At 33.3% G+C, this 27,769-nt stretch overlaps 1 protein-coding gene across 1 annotated transcript; it reads right to left on the bottom strand.

Annotated features, from left to right (window-relative positions):
• Positions 1-16,821: 16,821 nt before the first annotated feature.
• LOC110663591 (beta-glucuronosyltransferase GlcAT14B) lies at positions 16,822-27,499 on the bottom strand. The gene is made up of 4 exons (XM_021822955.2): positions 26,708-27,499; positions 26,528-26,603; positions 26,326-26,441; positions 16,822-17,903 (listed from the first exon to the last, which is right to left on the bottom strand). The coding sequence occupies exons 1-4, from the start codon at positions 27,285-27,287 to the stop codon at positions 17,389-17,391; spliced, it is 1,287 nt and encodes a 428-aa protein (XP_021678647.1). The 5' UTR covers positions 27,288-27,499; the 3' UTR covers positions 16,822-17,388.
• Between the last annotated feature and the right edge of the window lie 270 nt (positions 27,500-27,769).

Consider the following 27,769-nt stretch of genomic DNA (forward strand, 5'->3'; position numbering starts at 1 on the left):
AGTTTCTAGGCAGAATTTTGGCAACACTTCCACATGAAAGTTGGCCTATTTGGTGTCTAGTTTCACCCACCAATGGCTTCATACCAATTGGGTTCACAGTTTTGCACTTATGACCTAATTTAGGTGCTGTCAACACACACAACCTGTATTTGAACATTACACTTCCAATTTTGACAACACTCTTCCTCCCAATACTTCAATGTTTAATCATGGAACTTCTATGTATATTGTACACAATTCCAGCAAGCATTTTGGGCAGAAGACTCAAGTGCTCAATACGCACAATATACCATTAAAGTTCAACATTTACATCCACCCAAATTCAATGTACATCAACACTTATATTACACATACACTTCCAGGGCAATTATACAAACTGCCCACAATTCAATACCATCATATTTCATTAATAAATTTCATAAACTCACTCACAAATTCATGATATTTAAGGCTACCCAACATGGCAATTTACTAAAGCATCAAAGTCCAACTTTTAAACCCTTAATTCAAGCACTAACATTCACATACTTGGACATTAACCTACTACAACTTCCATTTGAGTTAATCAATCATAATTCCCATCCATTAGAGGTAAGAAAAACTCAAACACAACAAATCTTCATGGCTGCTGAAAATGGACAAGTTCATATCTCAATATTTTTTTGATTTCTCTTCACTAAATTACTCACCTCAACCTAAACACAAGGTTTACTAAAGCTAGGGAGAAGATTTGGACACTTACCACTTGAGAACTTCTCTAGAACTTCACCAAATCTTCTTTTTCTTGTTCCCAATATCTTTCCCAAGGTGAGTAGGCAAGTTTTAATGAAGAAACCAAGTGGAAAGGAGGCTTGGAATGGGAGCTATGGGAGCTTCAATGGTGTTTTCCATTCGAATGGTTGTGCTCTTGAGGTTAAAGATGACTAATTCTGCCCAAAAATGACTTAGATAGGTGTCCCAAGACTTGAGTTAGTGGAGCACTAACTTTAATTTTATGTTTAATAATTCAAAGTTTCCTAATTTACACATTTATCTCATTTCTTTCACTATTTACATAATGTATCACAATTTAATTTTTCATGACATTTCTAAAGTGTAATATCATTTATTTTTAATGGACATCGAGGTCAAAAGGCAACACTAGGTGTCAAATGATCAAAATGCCCCTCTTCGGGTTGTATTCCCGATTTTTCGGTAACACAGATTTTTGTCTGTTTCTCGATTTTTCATTTTTCTTTGTGCTAATTTATTAATTTTTTTTTTATATTTTTGGTGTCAATTACATTTCAATAAACCTTTAATTATGTCTCGAAATTTAATTCTGAGAGTTCCCCACAATTCTAGGGTCGGCAATTGCCTTCGCCGTAACTTCCCGGTGCAGTCACCCATCGCTACGATGTCGGCTCATTTAACTTAGTTTCATTTTCTCTCTTTTATTTTTTTTTATTTTTCTTGTTTTTTTTTATTTATTTCATCATTATATGTCTGTTCACTATCACCAAAGTGTAGTTCCAGACATCCTGACTTGCCTGAACTGATATTAGGCCACTGGAGCAACAGAACGTACAGAAAACGTACAGTGAGGATGTTACACTAGACTCAAAATTCAATATATAAATATGAGACTTACTACAAGTCTGTCACTACAAGAAACACATCCATTGTTATTAGAAAGGAAATAATAGCCTATCTGCATGAGCTTAACCACTTCAAACCAAAGGCCCAGATTTTAGAATCAAGCTCTATAGGTTCAAAAGAAAAGCCAGAGGAAGTTCCAAATTATAGTTCAGAGATATGGTAAGATTTCCAAGACCCAAAAGATATGGATACTAAAGATAAGCTCTTTAATGAACTTGGAAACTCTTAGAAAAAGGATCTCTATGGCATAGATATCAATTCTGATGTCTCTGACTGTTACAATAATAATCTGAGTCTTAGTTAAAATTCCTTTTAACTCAAACAGTACTAAGGGATGCCCACAAAATCCAAAATTAAGTTGGACCACATGCCTCACCTACCTTGTGTGAATTTATAAAAGTCTCACCTACTATGTGCGCATATGTAGAAGTCACATATTCCTCTATTATTAGTCAAAAAGTATGATTTGTTGCCATAAGTATTTTGAATTTATATTGATAATCAAATATGTATGGCTACCCTAGTTTGAATTTGTCCTAGTGTATGCTATTCTGTCACAAGTTTGACATTGTGTAAAAGATGCAACCTTATTTAATACTATTTAATTTTTGTCTTTTCTCCCTCCCCCCCCCCCCCCCCCCTTCCTTCTATAAAAGGAGGATGGTTATATCACCAAGAGGCAGAATGTATTAAAACTCTAGCTTTTCTTTCTATTCTTATGGCTTTCTATGACACCCCTTATCCGTCTACAGTGTAGCCGAGCAAGGTATATCACATTCGGTGCCGGAGCACCCTATCTTATCTTGTCGTGTACATTATTAATTTAAATTTCATTTACTAGTATTATCCTTTTTGTATCACAATTTATTTTTGTAGAGACCCAAATAGAGTTTCCTCTGTTTTTATTAGCGTTTGGCAGATTCTATTATTTACCTGCTAAAAACTCATATCAATATTTTTCAAATCATATCTCATTATCAATTCATATCACATGTAATATAATCAATTCATGTGAAACACATTTCATTTCATTAATAGAATTCATATACAAAATTTTCAAATTTATTTACAATCACAAAATGATTTACATTATTTACTTATGTACAATAAACAAAATATAAAAGCTAAATGTACATGGGCCCTACAAAAAATAAGTAACTGAGATGACACCCTCACACTACTACAGAGCTAGTGGAAATCTCTATCTGTCCCTGTTGCTGCTGCTGCTGGTGGTGGTCTTCAGTACTTACACGATGGAAAAATCAACGCGCTAAGCATATTGCTTAGTGGTGCATAAATTGAAATAAAAATAACTAAATAATTGAAATAATTATTCTACGTGTAACTTTATAAAGAAATATGGATTTCATGAATTTGAAGTCTTTTACATGTTTATAGAACTTTGGAATTAATTAAGTTAATCAGGATCTCTTTTTGTTCATTTATGCCATGTTCAGTCTTATTACTCAAATCTGTAATCTCTTCATGTAATTGTTTAAATTTTAAAGGTTATTACTCATATCCATGCCCAAGTAACATATAACAAACTATAAAGACTGAATACATAGGAGTATACTAGTTATGTATACATCTGTCATGTCAGGCACAAGGCCAGCGAACAGGCATAAAGCCAGAAATAAAATCAGGCACAATAGCCAACGGGCAGGCATAAAGCCTGTAGGACAATCATATCAGACATATATTGTCTATGAATAATCATTCCTGTGGGCAGTATTGCAATCTGTAGTCCCTAATTGGTATACCAATCGATCCATGCTATATAAATAAGTCTAGGTATATTTGGGCAAAATAATATTTTTAAGTACTTATAGTTTCATTATTTCATACTATGCACTAATTATATTTCATAGCATTTTCATGTCACTTGTAATGGGAAACATAAGTCCCACATGCATATTCATGTTATTTTTATGTTTAGCAAATTATTTTAGTTCATTTCGTATCGTGTGCCAAGTCATTTTATGAACCTTTCTCAAGGTCCAGATTTGGTGTATTTACTTCACCTAGCAAATTGTTTAAGATGTGGTCACTGTTTGGCCACACTTCCTTCATGGAAGTTGTTCCTCTATGTCTTATCTTTGTTTTCTTTTTAATTCATGTCATTTGGAGTTTTAGAACTCAAGTTATGGTCAAATAACCAAAACTGGTTCATTAGCTCATTTAAATTCCAAAACCAGGCAGATTCTGGAGTCAAATTTTATCTAATTATTTGTATAGATTACAGCCACTTTTAGGCCTAATGTTCTTCATAGGATTGTTACCCTATGTCTTAGGATCACTCATATTTAAAATTTACAATTTTTCAAGTTATATAGAATAAGATATAGTCAATTAACTGGTCTGGACTCATTTATCCTGTGCCTTCAGGATTCTAGGTTCAGGTCAGTAGATTTTACTCCCATTTTAGGGTTCTTACACTCAAAATTTGAGGAAAGTTTCTGAATAAAAGTTGGAGCCCTATCTCTTAGGTTTCCAAAACAATTTGTCCCATCCCATTTGGGATTTCCTAGTGGAAGATATGATATAAAAACTATTCTGGGGTCAAGTGACTATTTGGTTAAATTTCAAGTTTTGGTATGTTGATTTGTCCTAGTTAATTAACCTAGTTCCATTAGGTTATGGGTTATGGTCAAAACACCAAAATTGTAATTTTGGGTCTTATAGAGATTTTGGCTTTGGTTTCACTGCATTTTCAGTTTTTTGGACCAAGTTATGGCATTTTTTCAAAACTGGTCAGATAGGTTCAAGTCCAAAATTTCTGAGTAGACTTGGTTCTGGCAGTTTTGACAAGCTAATATTGGTTAGCAATTTAATTTGGTTATTGTTAGAATTTGGAGTTCTATTCCTCATGAAAGTTGTTCTACTATGTCTAAGCTTTTCAAGCGTTTAAGAATCAGGTCATTCTGACCTTTCTAGAGTATATTATGGCCATTTGAATATTTACTGTTCATTTGGTCATTTTTCCTAGGTCCAGATTAGGGTTGCCTAGATTCAAGTAGTTTTTAGGTCAGGTTAGGGACAGTTTTTGGGCATGGTCTCTTCAAGAAAAATGGGAAATTTTGACCCTAGTTTCATCTCCAATTAGTCTCACACTAATTGGAGCAACACAAATCTACTTATGGCTCAAAAACTACACTAGACCTATAAGTCCCAAACCTGCATGAAAATTCAGCACTCCTAAATTCAATTCCTCCCAACTTCCAAACTTCGATTGACATTTATGGCACTTCTAATAATTAACAAATCATCTCAACAATGCCAATTTCAAGCCATTACACAGAACCCCCAAATTTTGGTCAAACCCTAACTTAAATTTTCGTAATTCATGCTAACTCAATTCATACAATTTCTAAGGTATAAAATCTCACCAATCATCATCATTAAACTAATTTAATTCAATTAAAAGCATCAAACTCCCCTCATTCTCATGGCTGCCGAAATTTTCAACCCATCATATATTCATCATTTCCTTTAATTTTCATACCATACTAACTCATTTTAACATGCTTGTCATATTTAAAGGAGAAAGATTAAGGGAATTGTGCACTAACCTCTTTGGAGCCAAGTTTAATCTCGTAGAACTCTAAGAATTTCTTCAATTCTTGGCTGCCACTAGCTTTCTTATGGTGTGGGATTGATTTTTAGTGAAGGGAGGTATGGCTTTTGCGGTGGAAAACTTAGGGAGATCAAGCTTGGGATCTTGAAGATGGAGAAAGCTTTCCTTCCATAGTGAATCGGCCAAGTAGAAGAGCAAGGGAGAAGAAGACCAAAATGAGATAAGAAGACATTAAATAAAATTGTATTATATATATATATATATATATATATATATATATATATATATATATCTTAATTTAATTGGATTTAAATTTTAATTAAGTCATCCCTAGGTCATGCTTACATCATAAATACATTTAATTTTTATTTCTTTCTTTTCCTTTTCTTTTCCCTTTTTCCATTGCATAAATTCATGTTTTAAATTTATTTTTCTATGTTTTAATCTCTCTCATTTTAATTGATATTTAAGTCAAAATTCATCACTTAGGGTGAAATGACCAAAATGCCCTTCATTGAACTTATCGAGTTATAACTGTCCTTACTGATTGGCTAAATTTTCTTTGGCATTTTTATTGTCATTTAAACCTTGTAATTCCTTCAATTAAGTTCCAATTATTTATTTCACAGGGTTCCTCGTGGGTCTGGGGTCGACAACTGTATTCATAGTCGCTTCCCGTTAAGGTCACCCATTGCCGTGACTTTCGGCTCATTTAACTGAGTTGTACTTCACCTCTTTTACTTTTCTTAAATTTTACTTAGCCTTTATTCAGTCAATTTATGTTTCCTCACTCTAGTTTGAGTGTAGTTCCAGACATCTTAGCTGTTTGAATAAACGTTAGTCGTTAGAACAGTAGAATGTATGAACTACCTAAAGTGAGGGCATTACACTTTTTAAACCCTCTCTCCCTCTTAAAAGTTCATAATCTATGTTATATTCATACTATCCTCCACTAAATACATAAGTATGCTTTACACTTGCCTCTACAATGAGATCCTGTGCATTAGAAAATGTTTGTTTAATGATACTTTGCTATGGTCTCCTTAATCTGGCTCTATATAATAATACAAAGGGCACAACCTTGAGATTTGTTAAGCCACACCCTCCCCTGCAACCAAGGCTCTGATGCCACAGTGGGCCTTTGAGTCCAACCCAAAAGCTAGCTCATGAGTTGGAAGTTCTCAAAGGGTATATAAACTTGGTGGGCGTCAAATATTCAAGCAATGTGAGACTTTTCACACACCCTACACCCTCCCCCGCAACCAAGGCTCTGATACCATAGTGGGCCTTTGAGTTCATTGGGCCTTTAAGTCTCTAACACAAAAGCTAGCTCGTGAGTTAAAAATTCTCAAAGGGCATATAAGCCTGATGTGTAACACCCTCACTGTAGCAATTCCGTACATTCTACTATTCCGATGACTGGTGTCGGTCCAGACAGCTAGAACGTTTGGAAAAATAATTAGACTAGAGTGAAGAGTCATAAATAACTCAAATATTAATAAGAAAAATTTAGGAAAAATTTTAGAAATAAAATACAACCAAGTTAAATGAGCCAGTGCCCTAACGATGGGTAACCTAGTGAGAAGTTGCGGTTCTTGCAACTAGAAGCCCTAGACCCGGGAGAAAAATTATAAAATAATTTTTGGAACTCCAGAGAAGGGTCATTGAGGTTCTTATGGCATTAGAATGCCAAGAAAATGCTTAGAAAAATTTTTCAATCGGTACAGACAATTTTGGCCCGTTAATCCAAACGGAGGGCATTTTGGTCATTTCGTCTTTAGAGATGATTTTTGGCCGACTTGTCCAGTTAAGCAAATAATTATTATGATCTAAAATATGAATAAATATTGCTAAAAATTAACTTGAAAATGAGTAGGGAAGAGAAGAAAAGAAAATGAAAGAAAATGATAATTATGACATCATATGATGTCATTTAAATTTTCTCCACCAATCACAATTTGTTAAACTCATTAAAAGAGATAAAAGAGACCAAAAAATTGAAAAACCAATCTGCATCTTCAACCTTTGGGCAGCCAAAAACGTTGAGAGAGAGAGAGAGAAGAGATTCCACCATTTTCAAGCTTAAAAGCTTGAATTTCCTCTCCATTTGTTCACCAAAATTGCCAAGTCCCTTCACAAAAATTTGATCTTTCACCTAGAAAAAGCTATTGGCAGCCAAAGAAGAAGAGATTAGGGAGGTTTAATCAAGGTTAAGTGAAGCTCAAAAAGGTTAGTGCACTAAACAATTTCTTTTCTTTCTTTAATCTTGTAAGCATGCTAAATCAAGTAGAAATTGTGTGAAATTAAAAGAAAAACTAGAGTAAATGAAATCTCTAAATTTGGCAGCCATGAGAAAGTTTAAGGATTGTTGGTTTTTGATGAAATTAAGTGGCTTAATTATGTTATTGATGAGTATAGATGATGGATAAAGTGATTTGGTATGAGTTTAGTGTGTGTATGCCATGAATTGGAAATTGGAGTTAGGGTTTGAGCATGAAATTGAGACTTTGATCATGTGATGATGAAAATAGGTTTTAATGGTCAATTAGTAACCATTTAGTTCTGTTTAAATAAAAAATGAAGTGTGTTGAGTAGTGGAATTTAGGTTTGGTGCGGCTGCCCATGGTGACCTGCAGAATTGGACATGAGTCTAACAGGTTTGGGCAGCAATAACTTGAATTATAGAGGTCCAATTGGTGCAAGGACAATTGGACATGAAACTAGACACATAATGGCACAACTTTGGTGAAGAAACCATGCCCATAAAACCAAACCAAGTGGACCAAAGCTTGCCCTAATCCGGGTGACCTGCAGTCTGTTTCTGCAGAATGACCAAATGAATAGTGTTTGGTCATTTGGCCATAACTCAGTGTAGAATGGTCCAATTGACCTGAAATTTTACCACCAACAAGCTGAGATATAGACCAACAACTTTCATGAAGAAACCTAACCCAAATTATGACCAGAACATATTCAAAAGGTGAGTTGCAGTCACTATTCATTGCACTATAGATATGGTCAGTCCAGAAATTCTGGACAAAATTCCAATCCAGCCAGTTGTGGTTTTTGGACCATAACTTGAGCTACAAAACTCCAAATGGAGTGATTTAAAAAATAAAATGCAACTAGACAAAATAAGGAACAACTTTCATGTTGATCAGTTTGCCAAATTCTCATTGCAAAATTGACCAATGGAACAGTAAAAACAAGGCATGAAAACTGAAAATTCTGCCCAATTAACATTAAGCTTGGAAATGGTATTGGCAATCAATACCAACAAATTTTGAATGCAAAATGTGGTATTTTGGAGAACTTAGGTTCAATAAATTTATTATGTATTAAAAAGTCAACAATTTGAGTGAATAGTAATACAAAGACACAAAGTATAATAACTAAATTGGTAGAGGAAATTAAGGTATGAAATTTGGAATCCATGAAACATTCATGGATTACTTGGAATAGAAATAGTAATTCACCTAAATGACTTAATGAACATTTAAGTTATGTGAGTATATAGTTAAGATTTATTCCCATTACTAGTAGGTCTAATAAAACATAAGTAATACCACTTGAATATGAAATGACATTAACCTAGATGGATTGTTGAGTATAAATGGGATGAGGTTTACATTAGGATTTATGTTTCCATTACAAATAAGATAATAACACCTTGTATGAGTTATGAATTCATATAAATATTGTAATGAATAAATGAATCACATGAAAATATGAATGGAACATTAGTTTTCTTTATAAGAGAAAGGAAGAATGTTTTGAGTACAATGGTACATGAACACCATTGTTGTGAATTGTGATCAATATGAATGATGTAAGGAATATATGAATATTATGATGAATGTATAAATTATGGAATTTGTCATGAAATAATGAAGTCATAAAACACAATATATTAATATTTAATGATATTATGTGCCCTTGTATTGCCTAGACATGTGTGTCAGATTGGATAGATTGGCATGCCAATAGGGTATTATTTTAGCAGTACTGCGAAAGGCTTTATGCCTATATTCATGGCTTTATGCCCATATTCATGGCTTTATGCCAACATTCATGGCTTTTATGCCCGATTGTGTTATCATGGCTTTTTAGCCATACTGACTGCATACGTGGTTGACGTTCCGCGTCCCATGGTATGACGGCCTGAGGCACTGCGGTGTTCAGTGTCAACGACCCGTTATCCAGTTTAGTCAGCCTGTCATAGGTTACTTGGGGAGTGAAATTTATTGAAATAAGTTAAGAATATTAGCAATTAAAAATATTAGAAATTAAATAAAATAAATTAGTAAGATGACCTAAAATAAATTAGAATAGTTATTTATTAGAAAGAATCGAAATGAACTGGACCGATATTAAAATTTACTTATTATGAGATAATCTGAGACAACCTAGCAAGTATTGAGAAAATGCTAAAAGATTAGCAAAGAAAATTATAGCATAAATAAATATTGCAAATGTGACTTATATAATAATAAAAGCATAAATTTATTATTTTTAGATCATTTTTCTTTGCACATTATTACTGTACATTGGCGAAATAAATACTTTCAAAGAAGACTAAATCAGGATAAAACATATTAAATTTTAGAAACTACATGTGAAGTATAAATAAATCTTAATTATCCGAATTTTGTTTCTATCTTTATTTGTATATTATTTTTTTGTTATATTATTGCACCACTAAGCAGCAATGCTTAGTGCGATGGAATTGTTTCCTTCGCGCAGGTACTGAAGCTAGAACCCAATGGACGTTTGACTGGAAATTTTGAGAGTTCTGATCTGCAGAAGTGTCTGAAGTATTCAAAGTTGTCACCTCCTCAGCAATGCATGTAGATAGGGCCCATATAGATCATATTTTATATTTTGTATAAAATGCTTAGATATTGTATTGCAATGTATATTATGAACAGGTAATTAATATGAATGCGATGTAAATTAATAAATTAGCTTTTTCATATGTATTTAATTTATATATCATGTAAATTATAAAATTTTGTAATTAATTTTGTAAATTATGTAAATTAAGGAAATTTGAAAATTTTGCTTATGTAATTTGAGAATGTTTACATATGAATTGAGTATGAATAAAAATGTATGGAAATGATTATGAAATTGAAATGTATGGATGAGATTTGAAATATGAGAAAATTATGAGAATGATTGATGAGATAATTATGATTAGCATGGATAAGATTTTATTTTGAAAATATTGTTGAATTTCAAACAGGTGAATATTGAAATATACCAAACGATAATAAAATAGGGAAAGCTCCGCTGGTTTCTCCATCAAAAAAATAATTGATATTAATTAAACAAATTCAAAATTATTAAAAAAAATAAAGTAAGATAAGTTAGGGTGCTCTGGCACCGATTGTAGCACGCCTTGCTCGGCTACACTATAGTCGGGTGAGGGGTGTTACATGATGGGTGTCAGATATTCAAGTGATGCAGGACTTTTTCCACATGCCCTTCACCCTCTCCTGTAACCAAGGCACAAAGCACATACATTTATCCAGTTTATTGGGGCAACAGTGAAATTACAATCTCAAAATGTGAGGAAAATGAGGAGGCTATTTCTCTACTGGCCTGGAACTATTATGGGCCTTGCACATTGTTGGGTTTGAGCCTAATCCTTTTCTTTTCTTTTCTTTTCTTTTCTTTTCTTTTCTTTTCTTTCTTTTTTTGTAATTTCCTCCATAATTTAAAATTTTGTCAAATATTCCATAAGTCTCAGAAAATTAAGAGACTTGTGCTAAAATTTCTCAAAATTTCCAATTTTAATTTCATGTTGAAACTAGAGGATTCCTACAAAAGGACAATAAAAACAGCAAGGGACCTAGTCAAAATTGATAGGCCTAACTCCACCTCAAAAATTAATTTAAAGAGAGAAGATTTATTCAGTTCTTATATTTAGCACAAAGTTCTTATCTCAAATCAATGTGGAAGAACAAAAAATAAGCTAGCATTGTGGATGACAACAACCCAAGAAAAGAAAAGAGAGTCTTTAGTTGGAAGTGGATAATTTCCTGTAGGGATTTTTATAGAATTTTAGCCAGCAATGTAGTTGGGAGGGGGGGGGGAGATGGAGATGAATTTCTCTGTACATTTAGCAATTTTTTTAGATATTAAAAAGAAGTTCTGTATTGTTGTTCTTGACTTGTGCATTTTAAAAAAATATTTCTTGATTCCTAACCTGAAAAATTATTCCTAATCAATAAAATAAAGAATAAATCCATTTATTAATTAACCGTTAAAAGTTGATACAAACTAGGCTTGGGGTGCTTTTGCGGTCATGATCTATGTAACACCAGCAAGCAGAGGCAGACTTACATAGAGCTCGAAGACTTGCCCCAAAAGTTTTTAAAATTAAAAGTTCACTCATAAATTTTAATTTTTAAAAAAATTATTATTTGCCCCCCAAAAATTTTTAAAATTAAAATTTTACCTATAAATTTTATTGTATTTTTTAAAAAATTATTATTTGACCCTCTAATATTTTTATTTTTGTTTCAATCCCTGCACTTTTATGTAAATTTCATTCATATTTTTATATTATTTAATTTTAATCTTTTAATATTTTATATTTTATTTTAATCCCTATACTTTTATCAAAATTTCATTTAATTTCTTTTGAGTAGCCATTTTTGCCTTCCCACCCCCTCCCCCCTCCTCCTAAATGTGAACTTCTAGTTCTACCTCTACAAGCAAGAAACCTGGAATTGACAAGGAGAAGCTTTCAGCTTCTCTCTCATGGTCATCATTCTTTGTGGTTTTAATCGCTTGCTACCTCTAGTAGCATTACTTGGTGACATTATTGATGGTCTGTGGCTTGCTGATGCAAGGGGTAGGTAGGGGTGGAGGAGGACAATTGGGAGAGGAAGAAGAAGAAGGTTCTCTCTCACATCCCTAAACCTTTGTAAATGATTCTTGTACTTTTTTTATCAATGGTGTTATCTTGATTAATCTGTTTGGTTTTGCATTCTAGGTTAAATTTGAATATTAAGGTTAAATGATAAATTTATGTCATGATAGAGTTCATGTTTGAGTTTGAAAATTTTGAGTTTAAGATTATTATTTTAATTTTTTAGCCAAAAATTGAACTTATTTAAACATAAATAAAAAGTTGTAGATTAATTTAGCTAAAAAAATTAAAAATTGCCTCATTTAAACTTTTTCAAAAAATTTCAGAGCAGATTTAAATTTTTTTTCCAATAAAATAGAATAAAAATGGAATAGAATCTCATAAAGGAGGAGATAAACCAGATAAAACAAATCCTCATGAGAAGGAAAAAAACCTCAATATCTATTGATAAGAATATATTTAAATTAATATAGTAGATTTATTATATATATATATATATAATAAGCAACTTTCATTAACTCAAAACTAAACTTTAGAGTATATCAGACACGACTATAGCAAAAACAGAATCGGGAACTTTCTCTATCCAAATCTGAACATCATCTCCATCTTGACAAACTTTCGCCAAAGCATCGGCTACCAAATTGCCCATGCGTCTCACAGAAGACAAGGAACAGCTTTAAAGTTGACTAGCAAAACACAACGCAATCCTGAGCTCACAATTGCGAAATCAGAAATTAATGTTAGAGGCCATGATCTTATAATTTTGTTCCTCTTCTCTATTAAAGTTAAAATAGTAATTTCCAAACTTTGAGGACCTTTTTCATAAAATATGTATCAATAATTTTATTTTTTTTCCTCATAATATTAATGTCTTAATTTTTACTGACTTTAAAATTTGTTAATTCACAATTTAAACATACACATAATTATAAAAAGTGAAACTTATAATTTTAAGAAGAGTTTTATAAATTCATATCTTACACATGTATATAATTACAAAAATAACACAAAAGTAGTTAAAAATTATAAAAATTTTCATCAAAATTTCCATCTATCTATACTAAATATCGAAACTTAATAAATACCCTATGAAATGAAATTATTAATTTTAATTATGAAATAAAATGAAAATGAAAAATAGAATGAAATTATTAATTTTGATATGCTGACATATTTATTTAATTATAAATTTAAATCATAAAATAGACCAATATAAGATTTTAAAGAATAATTACACTTGAATATTAAAAAAATAAAAATTTTAATTTAGAGTATGGGGTAATATTAATCCAGTTAGGGAGAGCAGCATTAATTCATACAAGGATATGATTCGCAAGAATTCTTTTAGGTTACGAGGGGCCATGACCTCTGCTAGCCACCCCCTAGATCTGCGAATGCAGAGTTCAGTATAGCTATAATTACTACCATAAATCTATCACGAAAGGATACTTATCTAAAAATTATTGAAATACAAAATAATAAGAGAGGTAAACATTGATAAAAAAAAAAATACTTAATACAATTTGCAAATCTATTTTCATTTCCAATAATACGATTTTAAAAAGTATTCAATGAGTAATAATAAATTTAAATATTATTCTAATACTATAATTAATATATATTTTTTTTAAAGAACGCATATAACATTAATAAAATTTATTGGATAATAGAAAATTTATTAATTATAAATAATATATTAAACAAATCTATATATACACAATATATAATGTGTTCATATAATGTGTTTATGAACTACAATTTATGGATGATTTTAAATAATTAAAAATTATTATTATTATATATATATATATATTTAAAAAAAATCATACGTGTGAGTATAAAAATTACACGTTTAATGTAAATAAAAAATCAAACAAAAACAAAGATTCTGCCATTCTGGCAGCAACGGCCGTACACATAGCATATCTAATAATTAATTAATTAGAGATGTAATTAAGGAAGAATCGATGGAAACTACAAAGAATTATAAAATAGGGTCTGTTGTTGTGGGTCATGTGGAACGTAGTGCCACATGCTGTATTCCATTTTTCCCACTCTACCCCGGCCAATTGACGATGGATCTTAGAATCAGTGGCTTTGATTTAAAATTTAATTTAAATTAGAATTATGGGGTTTTTTTTAGTTTAATTTTAACTTTGATAAACTCATAATTGCTAACATTTTTTAAATTTTTTATTTTTTAAAAAATTCATTTTTTAAATTAGACTTTTTTTTGATCTTATCTATTTATAGGTTACCTAATGTTCTAACCTATCTATCAGTGCGTGAAATTTAATCTCAACTTCCTTTGTTGCTAGAGACTTCATTCTCCACTTTTTGCCGGTCCTTTGGCTATCCCCTGCCTGGTAGGGTAGGGGATGGTTCTCCCTCCTCTGCTCGAACGTGAGTTTTCTCATATTGTCTAGTTACACCCATAGCTGGCTCACTCTTATTGCCGCTTGACTTCAAGACGAAGTAGTCATTTTTGAGCTCTGCTTGTCAACTCTCTTTGAAGATTGCTGGTTTTGATTGCTCTCATCTCTTATAGGCCCTAATATGATGTCTGGAAAGTGGTTATGGAGGTGAGACTTCATTGATCTACTTCTTCGTTTGAGATCCCTCTGGTTCTCTTCCAAATGATGATAGAGGTGTTGGCGACACTGACACATGCTTACTTCCTTTGTACTGATTACCACTATCACCATTACTACCATCTAACCACCTCTAGCACCACTGCCTTAGCACTACCAAACAATCACCACCACCACCACCAACTAGCCGCTGCAACTCTCATTACCATTATCTCCCCCAACTGGCCACTAGCATCATTATCACTAGGGGTGTATAATTTTAATTTTGCTCTGAGATTTGTATAGGAACTAAGATTAAATTGAAATTTTAGTACAATTCTAATTCGGTTATTTAATGTTTCAATTCCAATTTTGGTTTGGGTTTCGATTCTTGAAAAAATTTCATGTAATTTTTTTTTAAAAAGTCACACTTGAATTATCATATAAGTTTTTTAAAGTTAGCCGTACATACACAATATATTATATAATATATTATTAACTATTTTTTAATTCTATATCCTTTAACTATTAGGTATATATAATTTAGGATTGAGTAAATTATATAATATAATAAAAGATTTATAATTAAAATTTATATGTTGATATAATGTATGTATAACTATAATTATCAAAAAATATAGAAAAATGAAAAATAATATTATATTATATATAGTCTAAAATTATAATATATATATATATATATATATATATATATATATATATATATATATATATATATATATTAATTGAAGGTATATAGTATATCAAAAATTATGTACACTCACCCATCATTTTCTCATCATCATTACTTAATTATTGCCACCATTATCGCCACCACTCATCGCCACCACTCGATACATCATTACTTAATAACCACTGATCACTATTGCTATTATCATTTGTTATTACTATCATAAATAAACTAAATATAAAAATAAAAATTACACCATATTACTTTTTATAATTAAATATAAAAATATAATGTCAACCATTTATTTCATTTTATAATTGATTAAAATATGTTGCATTACATCATAATAAATGTAGCCTAAATCTAATTTGCTCAAATTCGTTAATGTTAATGAAGTATGCATACATACAACATTAATTTAAAGCACAAAAAGAATCTGAAAACGTTAAATCAATGGATGGTATCATTAATTAAATAATTGACATCATTTTTCTAATATTTTTATCTTTATTTTGGATTTTATATTTTTTTAATTTTTATTTGTATTTTTTATATTATTTAATTTTAATTTTAATTTTTTATATTTTTATTTTAATCTTTATATTTTTTATTAAATTTTCATTCAATTTCTTTTTAATATTTTTTTTACTCAAAAATAATTTTTTAATGAAAGACGTTTCTTCTCAAAAGAACACAAACAGTAACTATCTCACCTATAAAATTTTTGAATTATTGCTTCACTGTCTTGAATTCATATCTGAACTTGCCCTCCAATGCCATCTAGAAACGAAGATCTTGCAATTTCAAGAGCACAATTGAATTTAACTACATATAACTGATTTTATAATTTTTTTTTTAATTTCAAGCATGTTAATTATGGATTTATGAATAAATTAAAAAAAAAATTATTTGTGTTAAGACTCTTTTTATTTCATAGAAAATAAATTGTGCATGAAAAATATTTTTCATGAAAATTATTTTCTAAGAAAATATTTTTCACCGAAATATATTTCATTATTTAATTGTAATATTAAATTAATGGTATGTATTTATATAAAAAAAATATATAAATATTTTCATATTTTAATAAAATTAACAAAGTAAAATGATTTCTTCTTCTAACAAGAAAAAGTCATTTTTCTTAAAAATGATTTAATTTTTCCTTTGAGTTTTAAATATTAGAAAATATAAAATATTTTTTAAGAAAATATTTTTAAAGCCTAATATTGTATAACTAATGAGAATTCAACTCCAACCTATACATTTGTCTGTTCTCATCTGAAGCATTCTTTGTAGACCTCAACCTGTTACTATGTATTTGTTGTTCTGTAGATTATAGAATAAGTTTATCAAAAGGACCACTAATTAAACTTGGACCACATTGTTCCATGTTGAATACTAACTTCACAAGAGGCCATCTTAATAACAATTCCAAGATTATGATGAATGACATTTAACACAATGACATCAAAATCTTTTTCAGATTGTCGTATTTGAACCTAAGAACATTCAAGTTCAACCATGACAAGAACTTGTCAAAGTAGCATATAAACAAAACTAGTCCTTTCTAAACCAAGACTTTCCAGGATAATAAGTATATTCTGCTAGAAGTGGCCATCATACAATAAAATTTCATGAACTTCCCCCTCTTCTTCTTTTTCTAACATTAATCTTGCCAGAGTTCATCCACCTCACCATTAGCTCCCCACATGATTCGGGGCTAAATGATGAATGGTTTGGTCATGGAAACTGTAAAGAAAAGGATTAAAATATTTTTTGGCCACCTAGTCATAAGGATGAGTTCAGCCCTCTACACAAGATTTTACATTAGAAAAGTAACGCCAGCTATGTAATTGATATCCTTTCACACAATTCATCTTGCCGTGCCACAACATTTTGCCAGAGAATCGTGTATAGCAGCACTCGTTTTTCTCCTACCAGAACGTGTGCAGATTAGGTGATCATTGAATCTCCATTCCAATATAAACTACTCCAATGATATGTAAAATACGTTCTTCAATGTGTAATGCTACTTGCACTGCCTTGTCCGGAACTTTTCTTTGGATAACAGAGTGCTTATCAAATTCTCCAGCCTTTTTGCTCCAGGGCCAGGTCTAAGAACTGTTGTATTACCTACAGTAGAACATGGGTCAGTTCCATTTTCCCGACTTCCTATACACCAACCACCAGGAGTAAACATGTCTGGACCCCGAGATAAGAGCTCAGAATCAATTTTGTCAAGCACTGGATCATCTCGGCGAAACTTCCTTGCAAAAGGCGCATTACTGTCAACCATCTTTTGCATGTCAGCAAGGTTTAGGTGGTGTGGATGCTGCTTAGGAGGATTGTCCCATGATATGAAATGAAGGTCACTATTCACAGTGGTGTTACGAAACTCCTGTGCATTGCAAATGACAGTGTGGAAATAACCTTCTGGGGAAGATATAAAGTTTGCATAATACATGAGTACTACTCGAGGTAAATTGTCCCATCCCCATATGGTGTAATCAACGAAAGGCCGAGAAAGTGCCATCCAGGCCGAACCTATAAAAAAGGGCAGAAATTTTGTCATCATAACCCATCAATCAAGCCGACTTCTAATCGCTACAAATAATCTTTTGCAAATTTAACCCTTTCATGAACTGTTCAGGTGTCAAATCACAAGAATTCTCGATACCATTTCTTAACAGTACTTAAAAGAAAATTATTTACACACTCCGGCACAAGATTTGAGTAAGGTTGTCATGCATAAAAACATAACTGTTGAATGTTATGCGGTACAAAACTAAGGATAAAGAAACTTAAAGATTTTCTCAAAGGAAAAGTTGGCCACATCTTAAAGTAAAGCTGTTGTTTCTTCCCACTGGCAAGCAAAGCTTAATAGGTCATAGCCATAGCCCTCAACCCTTATCATGCATATATCGACAGATTCTTTCCATCTTACAACAAGAAAGCACAATAGATACAACTTCTATAGGCTGTAGGGGTTAGTCATAAGTATCACTCCCATATCAGAAATTTAAGAATCATTTCCAAGTTATTAATACACAATTTCACCAGATGAAAAAGCATAGAAGCATACACAAACATACATATACTCATTCAATTTCCAACAATTCAATGATTATGCTAAACTTGAATGTCAAAATGTTATTTTCACCATCATATATAAACCAAATGATGAAGAGAATGGCATAATTGTGCAACTGTTGACTGTATCATTAAATCCAGTGGATTTGAGGAAAAAGGAAAAGCACACCAAGGTGGGTGATGATTTAATAATTTTTCCCAAATTCCGATATTCGTAGATTTTTTCCAGAAAACTAATTGAAGAATACAAGCATTTGATGCCACAATTTTCTTGTTTTCCTTTGCCACATACAAAGAGGTCGATTATAAAGATATTTAAAATTCTGAATCAAAAGGAAAAGAATTTTGCAATCTTGCATTTGTCCACTATAAGTTGTAGTAAAAAAGATAAAGTACTGCATAACTGCTTGGTCACTAAAGTGTTACTTTTCAATGATGCACTACAATTGCAACTGTGTTCTTATTTTCTATGCCATGCAATCTCAACTGAGAATTGTTTGCAACTTCTAACGCTAGGACAATCGGTTCTCTATTCTCACTATGCAACATATGCGAGACTTATAAAGAATGCATGCAGCCTTAATTTTCAGTTGAATACAATCTCAAAAGCAGTTCCTCTGTACAGCCCCATTGCATCTCAAGTTACAGCCAACACATTGATTTTCATACACAGCTGTATCAACAACATATGAACAGTGAAGAAACTTAGCTAACAATATCAGGATAACATAGCTCCTTAAACATGGTCCAACCAAGCCCAACTGTGGCTTGGACAAATACTTTATTCACTTAAGTGGCTAAACTACAGGAAACAATTTTCCTTACCTTCTTTTAACCCTAATAAAAAAAAAAATTGATCAACAGATATTAAAGAAAATTACCAGAATCCATAACTACATTCCTATATTCTAATTTCCCCTCCTTTTAACCAAACACACACACACACACACACACATGTGATCAAGAATTAAAATATTTCATCAGGATATGTAGTCACACTTGAATGGTCAACCTCTTTCCGAAACAAATTCTTCCTAATCTCTCTGCCTCTATCATGATTAGGACATATTCAACAGCTAGTTAGAAACTATTGCTATAAAAATATATCTGCATCTTTAAATGGAGACAGACAGATTTGTGCACATACACGCACAAAGAGATGATAAGAAGAAGAGGCACAAGAAACTTGCAGAGTGTCTATGAAATGCATAGAACACATGTTCAATTCCTCTTGACATTGATGACAAGGGAGTTCTATGACATAACCCCTGGTCAACTTAGTTTTACCATAATGTGATAGAAGCAGGTTACTTATTCATGATATCATTGATGCAACAATAAGCAATGGCATGTCAAAATTAGCTATTGACAACTTTCACTTTGCATGTACTGCCAAACATCAAAGCTGGTATCGTCACATAACACAGCTATGTTTTAATTAGATAGTCAACCATAGGGGGAAAAAGAAAAATCATATAGCTATGTTTTAATTAAATTTCCATGCATAGTGAAAAAAAAAAAAAAAAACCATAAGAATTTAGTTTCTAGCACCTTCCCAAGAATCTATCTAATATATCAAAAATGATTTCCAAACATTACCCATCAGAAGTCAGAAACCATTTGTCTCTGTCTCAGTTTCATTTCCACCCCCCCAGACTGAACCATACCATGCCATTCAGCACGTTATATGAGCTAGTTTACTTAGGAAAGTAGTTCAAGAAGCTCTCAAATATCTTCTTATTCTAAATTACAATTAGCTTCACTTTACCATTATGAAACATCTCAACTACTAAGACAGCACACATCACTAACCAGCAGAAATCCAGTAAACAAGTGTAGGAACATCAGGGAAGATTGAAGCATTCAAATAAGTTTTCACAAAACATCATATGGCCCTATAGGAGAACATATCAACAAATACGCTGTCACGTATAGGAGGAGAAAGTTTAGAAATAGAAAAGAAGAGTAGTTGTTTTGGAGGGAAAAAACTGTTAGTTTGTTGAGAAGTTGTTGTAGCTGTTGAAATTAGTCAATGACAGTTATCAAGTAATACTATAAATAGCTGTCATTCATGTAATTGAGGGGCATTCTGAAATCAATAAAATCTTAGACTTCTTTCTCTCTAAATTTCTTCTCTCTCTTATTCTAATTCTTATCCCTATCTCTCTCTCTCTCTCTTCTTCCTTTCTGTCTATATTCTTCTAAACTCTAGCTAGTCAGTAGAAACCCTTAATTCTAGGTAACTACTGACAAATTGGTATCAGAGCAAGGTTCCTGTGGAGGGCTTTGATCCATATCAGTACCAAGGGTATCACGAGATGCCTAGAAGTCAAGTGCTGAATCAAGAAATTGTCAGAATGGAAGAGCTGGAGGACAAGGTGCGCAATTGGCAAGAAACTGCCGAGAGCAAGCTGGATCTGAAAATGGAAAAAATGGAGCAGAAATTAGATGATATGGGGAAAAAAATAATGGATGAGATGAAAAAAATGATGTGTAGGTTCTTTAATGAAAGGAATAAGGAAGTTGAAGTGAATAGTGAACATGAAGGACAGGGAAGTAAGGGGATCCTGCCCAATCCTCCCAAGAAAACCACTAAGGATCAATTCAGTACATCCTTTGCAGTAAACACTGATGATAACACAAGAATTTTGCCCAAGATTGAGTTGGTAACCTGTGATAGTAATGAGCCTAGGGTTTGGCTTAGAAAGTGTGAAAAGTATTTTGAGATTTACAAGGTTCCTAAGGAGCAATGTGTGGGAATTGCTAGTCTCTTCTTGATTGATAAGGGAGATTCTTGGTTTCAGAATTGGAGGAAAGAGAAAAGTGAAATGCTGTGGGATGAATTTGAGAGGGCATTATGTGCTAGATTTGGGGAAGAGGGAATGGAAGATGTTGTGAAGGAATTTATGAAGACAAGGCAGATTGGGAATGTAATGGAATATCAGGAAAAATTTGAGAAGATGAGAATAAAGATGAAGAGGGTTATGCCATATCTTGAAGAGGGATATTTTCTGTCAGCCTTCATAGGAGGATTAAGGGATGAAATCCGTCCTATGGTAAGGATTGTTAGGCCTGCATCCCTTTCTCATGCATTTGAGATTGCAAAATTTCAAGAACAGTTAATAGAAAGCAACAAGAAGTCCACTTATCCCTCAAGATCCTACGCTGGTAATTTCAGATCTCAAACTTCAACTTATAACCCTTCCTTTAGAACCTCTCAATTACATCAGAATTATCCTCAATTGACAAAACCCCCAAACAATAAAGCTAAACCTAATTTCACAGTCTTTAATCCAAGACAATCTCAGTCTGTCACTTCCAGCAATGCAGCCAATTCTCAAGCCTCTAAAACACCTATATCCACAAAACCTAACAACCAAACAAATGTGAGACAGCCCAAACCTTGCTATAGATGTGGAGAAAAATACTTTCCAGGGCATGTGTGCAAGCAAAAGACTGTTATGGCTTTATGAGGGAGTGATCCAAGCAGGGAGGAATGGATTGAGCAAGGAAATGAGGAGATTGAAAGGGAAGGCAACATTGAAGTTCAGCAATGGGAAGATGTGTTGGGAAGTATGGAGGAGGAGATGACACTTTCCCTTAATGCCATTGAAGGGAAGTTGGGGACTGAAATTATTAAGGTGAAAGGTCAGTATTTGAATAGAGAGCTGCTAATTTTAATTGACAGTGGTAGCAGCCATAGCTTTATTGATGCTAGAGTGGCTAGGGAATTAAAGCTACCTATAGTCCAAACTTCTGCAGTACCTATTTCTGTAGCTGATGGCAGAAAATTAATTTCAAATTGCACTTGTTTTGAATTTCCTTGGAAGGTGGGAAAGTATAGATTTGTGTTTGATCTCAAATTGTTGGAGCTGGGGAGTTTTGATATTATATTGGGAGTAGATTGGATAAGGACTATTAGTCCAATTTTATTTGACTTTGTAAACTCTAGAGTCACTTTCAAGAAGAATGGGAAGGAGATCACATTGTATGGGATCAATGATAAAGATGTTACTTGTAAGATGTTGCAATGTGAAGACATTAATAAGATGTGGCAGAGGAAGGGGAAGGATTTCCAAAGCCCTCAATTTTATATTGAAGTGCCACTAATGCAACCACAACCAGCAGAGCATTCTGAGTTACCTGAGCTCTTTTCTGTGACAGCTGCAATTTCAGGTAATTTTTCTACAGATTATAATAAAATTCAAAGATTACTTGATGACTATAAAGATCTGTTTGAGGAGCCTAAGACATTGCCTCCTTTTAGAAACCATAATCACTCTATACCATTGCAGCCAAGTACACAACCTATTAGTGTGAGACCTTATAGGTATCCACATTTCCAAAAGGCAGAAATAGAGAAGTTGGTATCTGAAATGTTGGCTAATGATGTTATTCAGCCTAGTACTAGTTCATATTCTTCACCTGTGTTGTTGGTTAAGAAAAAGGATGGTACTTGGAGGTTTTGTGTTGATTATAGGAAGTTAAATGATCTCACAATCAAGGATAAATTTCCAATACCTATGATTGATGACTTACTTGATGAGTTACATGGGGCTGCTGTGTTTTCTAAAATAGATTTGAAAGCTGATTACCATCAAATCAGAATGGAGCCTGCTGATATTCCCAAGACTGCCTTTAGGACACATCATGGCCATTTTGAGTTCAATGTTATGCCATTTGGTCTTACAAATGCACCAGCAACCTTCCAAGCTCTCATGAATCATATTTTTCATCCTTTTCTAAGGAAATTTGTTTTGGTTTTCTTTGATGATATACTTGTCTATAGCCTAGACATTTCTACTCATGTCAAGCATTTGGAGGCAGTATTTCAAGTCCTAAGGCAGCAAAGGTTGTATGCGAAGATGTCTAAGTGTGCTTTTGCTCAAAAACAAGTTGAGTATTTGGAGCATGTCATATCTGGAAATGGACTGGCCACTGATCCTAATAAAATCAAAGCTATGATGACTTGGCCTGTGCCACAGAATGTTAAAGAATTGAGAAGTTTTCTTGGCCTCACTGGTTATTATAGGAAATTTATTCATCACTATGGCTCTATTAGCAAACCACTGACTGAATTGTTAAAAAAAGATTCATTCCAGTGGAATTCAGCAGCTCAAGGGGCTTTTGATCACCTTAAAATTGCAATGTCTCAAGCTCCAGTCCTTGCACTTCCTGATTTTACAAAGCCATTCATTGTAGAAACAGATGCTAGCAGTGTTGGTATGGGGGCAGTACTGCAACAGCAAGGACATCCAATTGCTTTCATTTCAAAGGCATTGGGACCAAGAAATAAGGGGTTATCTGTCTATGAGAAGGAATTATTGGCTATTACATTTGCTGTTACTAAGTGGAGACACTATTTGGAGCAAGGGCAATTTTATATCAAAACAGATCATGAGTCTATAAAATTCCTCTTGGAACAGAGGCTACATACTAACTTGCAGCAAAAAGGCATTTCCAAATTATTAGGGTTGGATTACAAGATCTTGTATAAAAGAGAGGTAGAGAATAAAGTGGCTGATGCTCTTTCTAGGATACCATTGAGGGAAGCAGAGCAGGAATCTACTTGTACTGTCATTACAGTCATCCAGCCTGCTTGGATAAATGAATTGATAGCCAGTTATGAAGGGGACAGTCAAATTGGGCAATTATTGGCTCAATTAGCTATTGATAATAGCTCTCATCCTGGTTATGAATGCAAAAAAGGGATATTGTACTTTAAAGGCAGGCTGTTTGTGGGCCCTGCTACATCGCTTAGACAGAAATTGCTGGCCATCTATCATGACTCTCCTATGGGAGGACATTCTGGTATTCACCCTACTTACTTGAGGCTGAAAAGACATTTTTTCTGGCCAGGTCTTATGCAGGATGTGATCCAATGGGTTAAGAAGTGTGATGTGTGTGCCAGGTGTAAAAGTGACCATAGCCTACCTGGTGGTTTATTGCAACCTCTACCAGTCCCCACACAAGCCTGGCAACATATTTCAATGGATTTTATTGAGCAATTGCCTAGGTCTGAAGGCAAGGATGTTATTTTGGTAATTGTGTGTAGAATGACTAAGTATGGGCATTTCTTGGCTGTCTCTCATCCATACACTGCTGCTTCTATTGCTAAAGTGTTTCTCAATCACATTTACAAGCTTCATGGACTGCCTCTTTCCATTGTATCCGATAGGGACAAAGTTTTCACAAGTCTCTTTTGGAAAGAGTTATTCAAGTTGTCTGGGACTTCATTGTTTTACACTACTGCCTATCATCCTCAATCTGATGGGCAGACTGAGAGGTTAAATCAATGTTTAGAATGTTATTTGAGGTGTATGACACATCATTTGCCTGCTACTTGGAACAAATGGTTACCATTAGCTGAGTGGTGGTATAACAGTACTCACCATAGTAGCCTCAAGATGAGTCCCTTTGCAGCTTTATATGGCTATCACCCTCCTGAAATTCATTTTCCCCTTCCTGATTCCACTCCTGTCCAAGCTGTTACTAATTTACTTCAGGAAAGAGAGCATATGACAGAAATTATACGAGAGAATTTAACTAAGGCCCAGCATAGAATGAAACAGCAAGCCGATAAGAAAAGAGCAGAAAAAGAGTTTCAGGTTGGAGATTGGGTATATTTGAGGTTGCAGCCCTATAGACAAGTTTCTATTGCAGTTAGAAGGTCACTCAAGTTATCAGCAAGGTATTATGGGCCATTTCAGATAGTCGCTAAAGTGGGTGCAGTGGCTTATAAACTGCAATTACCTACTTCCTCTACTGTTCATCCAGTTTTTCATGTTTCCTTGTTGAAAAGGAAGGTAGGGGACAATATCACTCCAATCTTGGACCTTCCAGTTTTACAAGAATATCATACTTGGGAAGTGCATCCAGAGAAGCTGTTGCATATTAGAACTATTGAAAGAAATGGGATTCCAATTTTGCAGGGCTTAGTTAAATGGCTGCATTTCAGTGAAGAAGATGCAACTTGGGAGGACCAGTCATTTTTGCAAGCTCAGTTTCCATTATTCAAACCTTCTTGGGGTCAAGAAGGTTCTAAAGGGAGGGAAATTGTCACGTATAGGAGGAGAAAGTTTAGAAATAGAAAAGAAGAGTAGTTGTTTTGGAGGGAAAAAACTGTTAGTTTGTTGAGAAGTTGTTGTAGCTGTTGAAATTAGTCAATGACAGTTATCAAGTAATACTATAAATAGCTGTCATTCATGTAATTGAGGGGCATTCTGAAATCAATAAAATCTTAGACTTCTTTCTCTCTAAATTTCTTCTCTCTCTTATTCTAATTCTTATCCCTATCTCTCTCTCTCTCTTCTTCATTTCTGTCTATATTCTTCTAAACTCTATCTAGTCAGTAGAAACCCTTAATTCTAGGTAACTACTGACATACGCCCATTACTATAATAGAGAATAATTTTAATCAGAGATGTTCAGAGGTCAATCACATCAAATTAATCCCAAGCATTGAAACAAAAAGCAGTTAATAAAAAAGAAAATCCTGAATCTTTGTAGCCCTTTGGCCTATTCAAGCTTATGAACTTGGGAAAACAAGAACCTTTATGAAACTGAACTCCATTCTACTCTTTTGCTAAGTTCAATTTTGTCACGTTCTCAAAAACTGAAAGAACATAAGCATAAACAAAATTTGTATCTATTTTCGTCCATCACTTGTTTTCTTAGCAATACAAGCATTTCTAACTCTAGAAGAAATGATGTCATGCCATTGACCATCAGATGACATCTGCAGTTTTATGCACATGATCATATACTAAAAAAATGGAATCAGCTCATCATCGGAAAGAATGTATCAACAAGCATATATTTGTATATTACAATGAACTAAGAAACTCTGTGACATAATAACATATCAATTTTGCACCTGTAAAAAGTTTGAATGCTGTCGGTACACTCCTCCTCTGTGTAACCCAGAAAACATCAGCTTTCTTTGTCATGTACAACCCTGGATCTACGATTATAGGCTTCGCTCTTTGAAACCTACAAACATAGCAATACCCTAAAAATCCCAAAAATATAAAGAACCACAAGGCAATCAAGTTTTAACAGAATCAAGCCCAACTCACTCTTTCCAACCAATGTTGCTCGTATGATCAATGAAATTAAGATCCCTCGGCAGATAAGAAAACGTGTGCAATAGATCTATAAAGACAACAAGGAACCCCATAAAACAAAAGTAAATTCATTGCTAAATCTTATCAAAAATAGAATAAAGTAAAAAAATGAACCCACCCCATTTCACTCACCGTCCTGTGTAACAAGTGGATAATCAGACGCACTAAGATTGATGAACCAATCCCAATCCCCACCCTCTCTCAACAATATCGCCGCCGCGTGCAGAGTATTAGCGACCATGGTGGGACCTCTGTACGTTACAAGATTAGCTTTAGTGATCATCTGCACATTACCAAACTTGATGAAAACCGGATGATTCCTGACATAATTATTCAGATCCAACCGCTCCTCAGAAGAAGATTCCCGGTCCAAGTGCACAACATACCGGTTATTAGGATGGTAAAGGGCTTGCAAGGTTCGCTTCAACATGTTCCCATCTCCAGCAGAGCCAGAGATTAGGTAAGCAAATCGAGGAGGAGGAGGAAGATTGGACACAGGAATTGGCTGAAGCTTAGGCTCAACGAATCTAGAACTAAAAGTAGAGAAGGAGCGATACAAAGGGAATAATGGGGTACCATCAGGGAAGGTAAGGGTGGTGAGAAAGAGAAGAAAGAGAGACACAATAGACCCAATAGCTAGAGGAAAGATCCATTTGCGCTCCATGGCTTGGTGGTGGCGCAAGTGCATGTAGTAGTTCTTCAATCTCTTCATTGTTGGAGGATTTTGAGAAGAGGGAAGTGGCTGTTAGGGGGTTTTTATGAGTTGGGTGTGTGACTGTGGAGAGTGAAATGGACGGAGGCCGGTGGCTTTAATTGGGTAAAAAGCGGAGGGTCGCCGTGACAGAAGGTGGAAATTAGTTGAGGAAGGACCTGTAAATTGGATTTTTGGAGTAGAGAAATGCCGGGCATTCAAAGAGTGTGCAAGACGGAGACGATGACGTTGGGGTTATGTCATTATGCTTGTTTTTTTTTGAAATTTGTAAATAGTATTTTGAAATTAATATTTTTAATAATATTATTTCTGGAAATTATTCTCAATAATATTAATTTTATAAATATATAATTAATATTTATTTAATAATTTACTAATTAAACTCTGATTCAATTTTAATTAAACTGTAAATGCTTAAATCTTTGTCTTTACTAGTAACGTAGAACCTTAGTTATTTATCTGATTGCCATAAAGTTAACATC

The sequence above is a fragment of the Hevea brasiliensis genome, chromosome 15, assembly GCF_030052815.1.
Source record: "Hevea brasiliensis isolate MT/VB/25A 57/8 chromosome 15, ASM3005281v1, whole genome shotgun sequence".
In the NCBI taxonomy this organism is placed as follows: Eukaryota; Viridiplantae; Streptophyta; class Magnoliopsida; order Malpighiales; family Euphorbiaceae; genus Hevea; species Hevea brasiliensis.

Bases quoted from the DNA above. Each gene is read 5' to 3' on its own strand.
- LOC110663591 (XM_021822955.2), bottom strand. From the start codon at position 27,287: ATGAAGAGATTGAAGAACTACTACATGCACTTGCGCCACCACCAAGCC. The intron at 26,604-26,707 runs GTGAGTGAAATG...TTGTCTTTATAG, and splicing joins TCCACTTGTTACACAGGACG to ATCTATTGCACACGTTTTCT. The intron at 17,904-26,325 runs GTGCAAAATTGA...CCTTTTTTATAG, and splicing joins AGCATTCAAACTTTTTACAG to GTTCGGCCTGGATGGCACTT.